The sequence below is a fragment of the Rhamphochromis longiceps genome, linkage group LG14 (genome assembly GCF_057381845.1).
Source record: "Rhamphochromis longiceps isolate RC_006_pf linkage group LG14, R_longiceps_female_GT1.1, whole genome shotgun sequence".
Taxonomy (NCBI): domain Eukaryota; kingdom Metazoa; phylum Chordata; class Actinopteri; order Cichliformes; family Cichlidae; genus Rhamphochromis; species Rhamphochromis longiceps.
In genome coordinates, this window is record NC_140570.1 from 32,314,901 (window position 1) to 32,327,825 (window position 12,925).

The 12,925-nt window shown below is 38.5% G+C and overlaps 1 protein-coding gene and 1 long non-coding RNA gene across 2 annotated transcripts; one reads left to right on the plus strand and one right to left on the minus strand.

The window, feature by feature from the left end:
* The first annotated feature begins 216 nt into the window (after nt 1-216).
* Nucleotides 217-1,188, plus strand: LOC146654443 (olfactory receptor 1500-like). Its single transcript, XM_085379801.1, has one exon. The coding sequence runs from the start codon at nt 217-219 to the stop codon at nt 1,186-1,188; it is 972 nt and encodes a 323-aa protein (XP_085235927.1).
* Nucleotides 1,189-2,367: 1,179 nt separating this feature from the next.
* LOC146654444 (uncharacterized) lies at nt 2,368-8,123 on the minus strand. The gene is made up of 5 exons (XR_014907214.1): nt 7,887-8,123; nt 6,294-6,556; nt 6,029-6,200; nt 5,524-5,644; nt 2,368-5,219 (listed from the first exon to the last, which is right to left on the minus strand). It is a non-coding gene; the product is annotated as an uncharacterized LOC146654444 (long non-coding RNA).
* Between the last annotated feature and the right edge of the window lie 4,802 nt (nt 8,124-12,925).

Here is a 12,925-nt window from a genome sequence, read left to right on the forward strand (position 1 = left end):
CATTTACAATATAAAACCATCAACACTGTTTTGGAAAGTGGGTTATGTTCTTGCATATTTAGAGCTGAGGTGTATTGATGATATGAATAGAGCGAATTAATCATTATTATAATAGAGTATCTAATCCAAACATTTGTATCATTTTTGTCATAGGACTAAAATGTGGTTTGTTTAATTTTACCTTTGGTTTATGATTATTTCTTTGTATATATAATTATGAAATACACCAATATTACCACTATAAAAGAGTTCATTATTATTGGATTTCCTGGACTTCCTCCTGAATATTATGGTCCAGTGTCTGTTCTTCTTCTTCTTGTTTTCCTTGCTATTGTAATTGGAAATGGTTTCACTATAGCTGTTATCATTTTTGAGCGGACTCTGCACAAACCAATATATGTGATCTTTTCTAACCTTGCAATGACAGACATCTGCTTTGGCGTGGTGACTCTTCCAAAAATCATAGCCAGATACTGGTGGAATGACATGATCACTTCTTTTGGAGCTTGTTTTACACAGATGTATTTTGTTCATTCTTTGGGAACTATTCAGTCTTTAAACTTGCTGATGATGGCTTTGGATCGTTTTGTTGCCATATGGTTTCCATTCAAATATCCCATTTTATTTACAAACAAAGCAGTGGCTATTGCTTGCACCATGTGCTGGGTTTTAACATTTATACGTTTGCTGGGAATTGTGCTTCATGCCTTAACTTTACCTTACTGTGACCAGAATATTATCATGCAGTGTTACTGTGATCATATATCAATAACAAGGCTGGGTTGTGGTGATGGGCTGGCATATGTGAACAGTGTTGCACTTGCTAATGCAATGGTCACTCTCCTGGTTCCTTTAACATTCATAATTTTATCCTATTTTTCTGTCATCATAGCTGTTCTGAGGATGTCTCAAACTGAGAGATGTCACAAAGTGCTGTCCACTTGTGCCCCTCAGCTCTTTATTACCAGCCTTTTCTATGTGCCAAGATGCTTTGTTTATATTGCTACTGGTGTGGGATTCAATTTTAATCTTGTTATTCGGATTATTATTACAATGATGTACAGCCTCATACCTGCTGCTGTTAATCCAATCATATACTGTTTCAAGACTAAAGAAATAAAAAATGTTTTGATGCGGAGATTTAAAAAAGGAAAAGTGAGCACTGGATTAAAAACTGAATGCAAATAAATTGTTAATATTTTCCTGCTTCAACAAAACAAATATGTTTTTTGTATTATTTTATTTTATTTAAGAATTTTATTTAGGAATACTAACAACTGATAACGATGCTCATAAGTTATTAATTGCAATTGCATTCATTGCATTATATGTAAGTTGTCAAATGAAATATTTGGGTCTTTATTAATATATATCATTTTAAAATGTGTTTTTATGTCAAATGTTTAGTTTAATAATATTTTTAGAAAGGTTTTTGATACTCAAATTAACTTACAGAATGAAACAGAGAAACATTAACTGCTGACATGTCTTAATGTGATAACTTTATCAAGTCTTCTTCTGATATCAATTTTTTTGCATCTTTTTAAAACTGAATTTTTCGCTTCTCCGCACTTAAACTGCATTAATCCTTATATGAGTAATATGATGATCGTTCATTTTTAAAGGTTTGTCACACTTAAATTCTTCATCTCACCAAAACCTTTAAATATTAGACAAAGAAAACACAAGTTAACACAAAATGCAGTTTCTAAACCAAGGCGTTTATTATCAGGGGGGAAAACATCCTGACCTGAATTCTGTTGAGATTGTGTGGCATGACAATGTTTTATGCTTGAAAACCCTCTCTAACCCTCTAGAAATCTGCGCAGATGAGTAGGCCAAAATTCTTCTACAGTGCTGTAAAAGACTCATAACCAGTTATCGCAAATGTTTGATTGCAGTTGTTGCTGCTAAGGGTTTCCCAACCAGTTAGTACACAGCAAAATCGCCAGTGTTAAATTGACACTGTGAGTGTTAAATTTAACACTAGAAAAGTGTCTATATGTGTCCACTCTTTTGAGTGTTAAATTAACACTTTTCAAAGTGTTATATTTTTAACAACGAGCTAGTGTTATTTTAACACTGCACAGAGTTAAAAATTAACACTGAGTAACACTGACCAGTGTCAAAAATATTCTACACTGGTGTTAAGTGTTAAAAATTAACACCGAATAGTGTTGGTGGTACTTTACACTAGCCCTGGTGTTAAAAAATTCAACTCTGAATAGTGTTAATTTTCTAACACTAACACTAGTGTCAGTCAAATCATTAATACCACCAGATTACAATAAACTCCCATTAATCTCTGATATCTCTACTGCTACAATTAACCCCCAACATCCACCCATTACAAAGAAATACAAGACATTAACGTTCCAAAATACTTTGTATTCAGATACACCACAAGTAAACAAGTCATACAAAATTACAGTATGGGACAATGTACATTTTGTCATCAGTGCCATTTGAAAATTGCCTATCATAAGGTCTATAGTACACCAGATCATCTACAGAGATCAGTGCAAAGACATCTAATCCATCCTCAATAACAAATGCATTTAAGTGATCATTGAAATATACTGTTGAGACCTTACAAGTTAGAAGATAAGTATTGAAATCGCTAACAATTATACTGACAATCTTACTGAACAAAGGCATCTCATTTTCAACACCAGAACAAACATACATCCCAACTTGATATTCTGTACCATAACTTTTGACCCAGGAAGTTGTAGAAACAATAGAAGAAACATCAAACATTTTATTCAGTGCTTCACTGCCTTTTAAGCTGCTGGCCAAGACTTCATTAATGGGGCCGAACTGTAATCTTTTAAAATAAAAATTTTCAAAATGAAAGGCTAATTGATTCTGATGTTTTTTTACTAGTGTTTTTGTGATATTTTTAAAGTTCTTTACAGATCTTTTGAAGAACTTGTGCTTTGCTTCAAATCTCATGCACCACATATGTATGAGTGGCCCAATTTTTCTAATGCAGCGTGGGTAATGGATCATTAGGTGGTGCTTTGGAATCAAATTCCGTTCTGGAAAGAGAGATTTGAAAGCCTTGTGATGATCGGCAATCAGATGTTTCAAATAGCAAGTCATGCCATGAGTTATAATGGGTGAAAAAACAATGTTCACAATTTGAACTAACAAAAGTAGCAAGTTCCAATGTCCATCATTTCTGCAAACGATATCTCCAAAAATCAATGGGCTATTCCGCAAAAGACACCATGACTGCACAGCATTAAGCCCAAGATCTTTGCTGTTGTCATCCAGTTTTAGCCCACCTGGCCTGTTCCTTCTCTGTGCATATCCGTAGTTAAAGCTTATAATTCTCTGTGACAATGAATTCAAGGATATCAAAGAGGTCTTAATCAAGTACTGAAACACAAGCTTTAACTCATACTGCACCACTCCCTCTAGTAGATCATGCATTATGTCTACAGCATAGTTGTCTGAAATATGGAACAGCCGAAGTGAATTGAGTAAACAATTTCTTTTTACACCAAATGTTGAGGCCAAAGCAGGATTTTGTTGAATGGCACCACAGTGTTTGTAATGAAGTTCTTTGGAACGCAGTGTTAAGCCTACATGATCTTCACTAAAAACTGACTGCAACTCTGTCTTATCAGTTAAACAAAATCTACAACAATAGTTTGCACTAAATGATTCAACAAAACCAAAAATGCTATGTAAAGCCAAGTTGTCACCTGTAATCTGAAAAAGCGAACCTCTCACAGGTGTGGCTGAAAAGGGCACTTGCATTCCTTCAGTCTCTAAAATCTTTAGATCATCAACAAGTGGCTTTAGGATAGGATCAAACCCATATTTTTTTAAGTCTTCTGAATGAAAAAGGGCTACAAGATGAATGTTCATCAACACAGAATTTAACTCTGGTGGCAAATTTCTCAAAACAAAATAAATACAACCAAGTTTGTGCACCCCCTTTTTTGAGCCTAAAGGATTAGCAGTTTCAAAATCGTCATAGTAGAGCTGGATCTGGAGAGCATGTTCTTGTTGTGAGAATAAACTGTGATTTTTGAAGTAGGAGCCGTCATTTAAATCTCTGTACAATCCCTCCATGTTTAGTTTTTTTTTCTGGAAACTGCTACAAAGTTCACTGTTTCGAAACATAGATGAAAGGGATCCCATGATAGGAACGTACATGAATTTATCATTGACAGGAACTTGCCTGTATGTCCCTGTTGTTCTATCTTTGCGTACATCAAAACGCACACCAAGAACATGCTCTATGGGTTCAACTATTTTCCATTTTTGCTCAAAATATCTTATCCTTTTAGATTCTGTGTTAAGACATGAAAATGGATTTTCAAGCTGATCAAAGCAATCCTCAACTTTTTCTAAGGTTTCTCTTGATGTATCAGTTGACAAACAGTCGACAACAGATTGTTTTGCATGTGCATGGATGTCATTAACCAGTTCCTCCAATGAACCAACTAAACACTGTACAGTACTTTCAGGAACTCCTGATGATTGTACTTGAGCAATAACAGAGCTGCACATGTTCAGTATTTGCCTTTTTTCAACTGGAACCGGTGTAGTTATTGTCATGGGATGAGCCACATTTACAGGCTGTGAAACAGAGGTTCCATCGTTAGGTACAGGCTCAAAATTGTTGATGACCTCAGAGTGAACGCAGTCTCCATGTGCTCGGAATAAGTGCCGCTTGTAACCAGAGTACGTGTGAAAGATAAATGAACATCCAGGCTCTCCACAGGTCAAACGTAAAAACTTTCCTGGGTACAAACCATGCTGGAACTTCAAATGTCTAAATAACACTGAGCAACTTGTGTGGTGTATCTTGCAAATGTAACAGATGAACATTTCCAGTCAAAGTGCTGAATAGTGGATATCTTTAAACCGTACAGTGAAGACTTCCTCTTGTTTCATTGACCCGAGGACTGTCCTTCACGCTGCCAACATCAATGCCATACACTTGATGGTCTGGATGAATGTGTAGAAGTTGTCCAATGCCTTATCAAAGGACACGGCAAATTAAAAAATGTGCCTTGAAAAGTTTTGCCTTGTCAAAACCTGCATCTCCCATCTGTGTCACACAGGGAATGACCTTTTGATCTAGGACAATGTAGAAACTTTGGGTAGAAACTTTGGATGATGTTCTTTCTTTCTCCAACCCACAGGACGAATGGCTGAGTGGGGCCAGCCTTAAGAAAAGCCTCTGTGCTACCTCCCACCTGAGGGAGAGAAAGAAACCAAGTGATTCACATTAAACAAAATTGATAATCTGATGTTGAGGCATTGCTGTTTGAAATTATGACAATATTAAAATGTTTCACTCCACGCGCACAATTATTTTTGTTTCAATGTGTACATTTAGTTTTAATAGAAACAATGACATGTCAGTCCTGCAACACCAAGCTTGTCTGGGATAGATACATCTGCTGCAGGTTGGATCACCTTGCCATCTTAAAATATCAGCCGTTGATAATTTGCATCTGTTCTCATCAAAAGAGAAATATACAATTCTAAAAAGCATACCTTGATGAATTTCATTAGGTGGTGAGCAGCATCTGATGTGCTAATCTTTGAAGACGTCCTTCCCTTAGATGTTGGAGTGAAGTGAAGCAGCAAAAGATGGCAGCCGCCTCGCAGTCCCAAACTACAGAATAGAAATTAAGATCATCACAATTACTGTCATTTAAAGGACCACAGCAGTCATTTTCCCACGTTATGTAATACCATGATGACATTTTAGACACCTGATAATTTTTCTAATAAGGCAGTTTTCCAGCGCCTTGGTATAAAAATTCATTTCTAGAGACTTAAAATCTTCTGGCCACCAAGTGAAGTAGATATCGAGTCATAACAATAGTAAGATTATGTAACTTTTTTTGTGTTCAAACTACATTAAATGTCATTTCAGGTTTAACATGTTTGTAAGCTTGTTTTCATACCATACAGAAATGAGTGATATATTGTGTTGTGGGAATTAAGCAAATGCTGTAAAGGCATGCAAAATCTACCATTTCCAACTTACACTTACCAGCCTCGTTAGAGTAACGCTGTGCAGAAATGAGCAGCTCATCCAATTCTGTACTCTGGGACAGATTTTTGCAATCTTTGATGATCCTTGGCTTGAAGAATGTTGGCCACTTTGCAAGGAACTTACCAGACACTTCCTCCCCAAAAAACAGCATTGTGAAGTCTTGGTCAATCTTAAACACAAAGTGTAACAACAGAAACAACACATTAACAAGAAAACAAACAAAGGAACCACAAAGCAGTCATTAAATTATTTTATGCCTTACCAAGCCAGGTGTATCCAGAAATCTTGGGAAAAAGTCCAGGACAGTAGAAGCTATGGCAGGTTCTTGAACCACTTTTTGCCTATGTTGAAATGTCACCTTCATGTTGTCTTTGACATGTTTCATGTCAGTTGAGTGCCTCTTCCTTGCATTTATCACCTGACAACGGCCTCACATTTGAACACAAGTTGCGAAGAGTCTTGGGGCTGTCTTGAAAAGCTGACTTTGATTAGTTCATCTCTTCTCGGGAACCAGCATATCACCACCTGCCAAGAGTAAAATAAGGTCCAGCATATAACACCATTTCTTTGCAAAATATCTAGCATGTCTAGTCCCTTTAGACTGAGTTAAAATTAATTTTGTTAAGAAAAACATCCTTGATCCATTTTTTAAGTAGTACAAGCTGTGTAACATGACTGCAATACAGTATTCTCTCAACTATCACAGGGGTTAGTAGGAACCATATTTCTATTTTATTATTTTTTATATATTTTAAGCGATAAAAACCCTCCCCACAAATATTCCTGACAATGTAGCGTTTGGTTTGTTCGTTTTTAAATTTCAAATATTGTATAACAAGACAAAACTGCAAATATGAACGCATCCCCCCCCTCTCCCTCTTAACTAACCGATGCCTTTAATTGAACTACCAAATTAACACAATGGTCCTCTCTTTCTGGTCAGACACTTTGCAGCACTTCTGCTGTAATTTTATTCATATTTAACAAAATAAAAATGCAGAAATAAGTGTACACATTAGTTTTTGACTCTCACTGAACTAACAAAGCCAATCCCTCCACATGTTTGTACTCTCTTGTTACCTCGGCCAGGTCCGCGGCTCTGAACCGTGGTAATGACACCTCTGGCCAATACGCTGGGTTGTCGGGCTTGTAGCTTTACTGTCAGCGAACACAGTGTACAGTCGAATCTTAACAGCTTTCTTACAACCAGGCACTCATTTTGGCGGCAGTGGTTATTATTATATTTACATGCTCTCTTCTTCCATTTCTCATCGGTAACAGCTCTTACTTTCTCCCTCTCTCGCGCTCAAACACACAACGGGAGGGGCAGTTCCACACGTTCTCCCCGCAGCACGGACTACACTACCCATGAGGGCCGGTAACACTCTGCCCTCATTGCCTTTATATTAAATCATTTTTGGCTAATGACAAAAAAAAGTCACTTTAAGGGCCAAATTGCATTATACTTCTTCACCTCACCTGACGTGGGCCGCAAGTGGCCTTTGGGCCACGAGTGGCCTCTGGGCCGCGAGTTTGAGACCACTGACCCTAAGGCTTTGGCAGTTTAATTCGAAAATAAATAAAAGGCATTTAATAAAAACTGTGAAATATATTAACATGTAATATTCATTACAGTCTGCCAATAGCCAGATTATGCTAAATGAATATTAGGAAAGAAACTGGTACTTTGCAGAGTTCTAGCTAGCAGTAGCCCAGCTTAACAAAAACAGTTAAAATTCAAATATGACACTTAAAGATGATGTATTTTGATATAAATACTATTTCTTTTACTAGTTATCATGTTACTTGTTCTAACATCAATCTAAAACTTAATATTTAACCGAATAAAACTTACCGCATCAGCAAGAAAAAATGGCGACCGAAGATTCTGGATTGCGAAGCTCCACAGGAAATGAAGGTGTGGTCTAATTTAACACCCACAGTGTTAAAATGCAGTAACGACTAAAATCTACACTTACACTTTTCAGGAATCAACTCCCGATGTGTTATTTTAACTCGATTAAGTGTTGAACTAACTCGGAACTCTGTTGAAATCTACTAACACTGAAAAATCAACACTGGCATTTTTGCTGTGTAGGTGTAATCACTTTTTCACACAGGGTCATGTGGTTAAGATTTTATTTTTTTGCCTTATTGATAAATACCTTCATTTAGAAACTTCATTTTATGTTTTTTATGTTTACCTTTGTTTTTGTTTAATATTTAAATTTGTTTGATGATCTGAAACATTTAAGCGTGACAAACAAAAAAATAAAGACTTTTTCACACCATTGTAGTTCTTTTGAAAATGGTTTGAAAGGTAGGTCTCTTGTTGCCTTAAGTTCCAAACTGAAACTAATCAAACATCATATATTTATCATTCTTGTCTGGGATAACAAAAATTGTCCATACTCATTCTCAAACTTTGACACATTTCATAACATGTTAACTCTATGTGCTTTTCACAGAAGACAAAAACATAGAAAACATGTAGTTTTACGATGCCTTGAAGCTAGAAAAACTGCGAAATGAAACAAAACAAAACAACACCTACAAAGTATAAGCCTGTGTGAATAAAAAGATTTTGAGTCTGTTTTTGAATCCATGTAGGGGCCTCTTGTTTCAAGGAATGGGACCACAATAACTGAAAGCATCATTAGCACACTTTGATCTAATTCTGGAAATAGTTATAAGATGTGCAGCTGATGAACTGAAAAATCTGACTAGATTGCAATTAGTGGGCAATTCAGATATATATTGGCTTGAACTATCTATCCATCCATCCACTTCTGCTTATCCTTGGCCGGTTTGAGGGAGCAGGAGCCTAAGCAGAGAAGTCCAGACCTCCCTCTCCCCGACCACTTCATCCGGCTTGTCAGGGGGAACACAAGGGTGTTCCCAGGCCAGCCGAGAGATATAATCTCTCCAGTATGTCCTGGGTCTGCCCCAGGGCCTCCCCCCGGTGGGAAATGCCCAGAACACCTCACCCAGGAGGTGCCCAGGAGGCATCCTTGTGAAATGCCAAACCACCTCAACTTGTTCCTGTCAATGTGGAAGAGTAGCAGCTCTACTCTGAGCCCCTCCCAAATGACTGAACTCCTCACCCTATTTCTAAGGGAGAAGCCAGCCACCCTCCGAAGGAAGCTAATTTCTGCCGCTTGTATCCACGGTCTCGTTCTTTCTGTCACTACCCACAGCTTGCAACCATAGGTGAGGGTAGAGGCGTGGATCGACCAGTACATTGAGAGCTTCGATTTTTACACTCGACTCTCTCTTCACTACAACGGACCAGTACATCATCTTCATCACTGCATCAGTGCAGCTGCACCACCAATCCGCTTTTTGATCTCCTGCTCCTTTCTCCCAGCACTTCTGAACGAGACCCAGAGACACTTAAACTCCTCCACTTGGGACAGGAACTTGTCTCTGACCCAGAGTGGGCACTTCAAGCTTTTCCGGCTGAGGACCATGGCCTCAGATTTACAGGTGCTGATTCTCATTTCCACTGTTTCACATTTGGCTGCGAACCATTTCAGTGCAAGCTGGAGGCCATCACCTGATGAAGCCAACAGAACCACATCATCTGCGAAAGCAGAGGTAAGATTCTGACACCACTCAAGTGGAATCCTTAATCCACTCAGTTATACCTAGAAATTTTGTCCATAAAAATTCTGAACAGAATCGATGACAAAGAGCAACCCTGGCAGACTCTAACACCCACTGGAAACGAGTACGACTTTTTGCTGGCTATGTAGAACAAGCTCTTGCAACGGTTGTTTAAGGATTGAATGGCCCAAAAATTTAAAACATCCTGTCTCAGAGTGATGCTGAAAAACTAGTTCATGCATTTATTACTTCTAGGCTGGACTACTGTAATTCATTGTTACCAGGAAGTCCTAAAAACTACCTGAAAAGCCTTCAATTAATCCAAAATGCTGCAGCAAGAGTATAGGGGCTAGTACCATATCACCCCATTAGATCACTTCGCTCTCGCACTGCAGGCTTACTTGTTGTTCCTAGAGTATTTAAAAGTAGAATGGGAGGGAGAGCCTTCAGTTTTCAGGCCCCTCTTCTATTGAACCAGCTTCCAGTTTGGATTTGAGAGACAGACAGTATTTCTACTTTTAAGATTAGGCTTAAAACTTTCCTTTTTTGCTAAATCATATAGTTAGGGCTGGACCAGGTGACCCTGAACCCTCCCTTAGTTATGCTGCAATAGGCATAGGCTGCTGGGGGATTCCCATGATGCATTGAGTTTTTCCTTTTCACTCACCTTTCTCACTCACTATATGTTAATAGACCGCTCTGCATTAGATCGTACTTGTTATTAATCTCTGGGCATCTCTGGGTCGCCTGGGCGAGGGTGTATGATGTTGTGAGACCCGAAACACCTGATGACCCCAGGATACATCACTGAAGATGACCCTAGTTTTGCCAGAGGTTTCTTCCTGTTTAAAGGGAGTTTTTTCTTCCCACTGTCAGTGGTATGCTTGCTCATAGGGGCTCATTTGATTGTTGGGTTTTTCTTTGTATGTAAGTAAGTAAGTAAAATCTTATTTATATGGCACATTTCTACATAAAAAATCACAAAGTGCTTCACAAGGTATAAAACAAAAACAGACAAAAGTTAACAAAATGCAATTCTAAAAAGATGTGTTTTTAGTTGTTTTTTAAAAGTGATCACTGAGTCCGCAGATCTTAAGTTCTGAGGAAGAGAGTTCCACAGTCTGGCGGCCACAGTGGCAAAAGCTCTGTCTCCCTTGGTTTTCAGCCTTGTATGCTGAATAACAAGTAGGCCCTGATCACAAGACCTCAGGGACCTACTAGGGACATAGGGCTGTAAAAGTTCAATGATGTAGGCTGGTGCTTGTCCTTGAAGAGCTTTAAATGTCAGAACCAGTATCTTAAAATGGACTCTGAATTCAACAGGGAGCCAGTGCAGCTGTATAAGCAATGATGTTACATGAGAGTACTTAGATGTTTTTGTCAGAAGCCTTGCTGCAGCATTTTGGACAATCTGCAGACACTCCAGGGAGTTTTTGTTATACGTGTAAACAGTGAATTACAGTAGTCCAATCGTGGTGAAATGAATGCATGAATAACAATCTCCAGTTAAGTATGAGATACTAAAGGGCTCAATTTAGAAATGTTTCTTAAATGATAGAAGCAGGACCGAACCAGAGATTTGATGTGAACATCCAGGGTAAGAGCAGAATCAAAGGTTACCCCTAGGTTCCTGATAGATGATTTTACAAATGTTGAAAGAGGACCAAGAGCATTCATTATGTTAGGTACATGTCTGTCTGGAGCACATACAAGGACTTCAGTCTTTTCTTCATTAAGTTGGAGGAAGTTGTCAGCCATCCAACCTTTGATGGATTCTAAGCCCTCATTTAGAATCTGCATCTTAGAAACATCTTCAGGTTTAAAAGAAATATATAGCTGGATGTCGTCTGCGTAACAATGGTAGCGAATGTCCTCAAAAGGGGCTCAAAGTATGCTGGAGAGGAAGTAGATATATTAAAAACAAAAGGGCCCCAGCACAGAACCTTGTGGCACACCATAGGACAGGGACGTGGAAGATGATCTGAACTTAGAGACCGCCACAGAAAAGTATCAGTCATAGATAGGGATGGGTATCGAAAACTGGTTCTTGTTGAGAACCGGTTCCCACTGTTTCAATTCCTTGGAATTGTTTGCCATTTTTGCAAACGATTCCCTTATCGATTCCAGTTGCCCCTAATGACGTCACCACGTTGCGGAGCGTCATTTACCTGGCAGGAAACATGGCGGCTCAAACGCTCAAAAGTTTGATTATACTTTACGAGAACGGATGACAACAGGGCAACTTGCAATACTTGCAAAGTAGATATTTCATTTAAGGGAGGAAACACTACGAATATGCAAAAGCATTTGCTCACAAAACGCGTGATAACCTTAAATGAATGTCGTGTTTTTAATTCTGCTCCGGACTTGTGAATCTCAACCCAGCAGCAGCGGTAACGTTTGCACGTCCTCTCCTGTTAATGCGGCAGGTAAATAATCAACTAACAGTGCATATTATGTTAGCGCAATCTGCCTCATTACAAAATCTACCATTACTGTGCGCTGCATTTAAGTGACTACGATGAGCGAGACAGAGTCTGGCTGGCTCAGATGCTGGCAGTTCTCGCTGCAGTCTACCGGTAGCGTCTCCTTTCAGGCCAGGATAGACGAGTGTCACTGAGCAGTGACTAAGTTTGTGGTAAAAGGCTTGCACCCATTTGCCACAGCAGATGCCCCCGATTTTCGGTAAGTGAATGTGTTTAATTGTAGGCAGGGACATTACTGGATATTCTTGTGTAATTGCTACAGAATAATTTATGTTATACTTTGTTATTGCTACAGAAGAACATTTATTTTTATTATTTTACATTTACAATTTTTTTCCCGGGGGCCCTGTGACCCATTGAAGAGCTGTAGGCTGGATCTCTTAAGATCTCACTGTTGGGTTTGTAAGGCCATGTTACTCCTAAATTTCTATCTTGTTCAAAGAAAAGATATACACAAAGTTCTAAGCTAATCGACCTTAGTGTTCTCCTTTTTTAAAAAGAATCGATAAGAGAATCGATAAAGAATTGAATCGTTTAACAGAATCGAAAATGGAATCGGAATCGTGAAAATCTTATCAATACCCATCCCTATTCATAGAGATATGAGGAGAACCGCTCTAAGGCAGACCCAGATACTCCAACCCAGTACTTTTGTCTTTCAAGCAAAATGTAATGGTCAACGGTGTCAAAGGCTGACGTGAGGTCCAACATTAGGAGTACAGAACATTTTCCTGCATCATTTTGCATCAGAATGTCACTGGAAACTCTAAGAAGGGATGTCTCAGTAGAATGAGCTCTATGA

What these genes read in the sequence shown, in the direction of transcription:
- LOC146654443 (XM_085379801.1), top strand. Translation starts at nt 217, where the DNA reads ATGAAATACACCAATATTACCACTATAAAAGAGTTCATTATTATTGGA.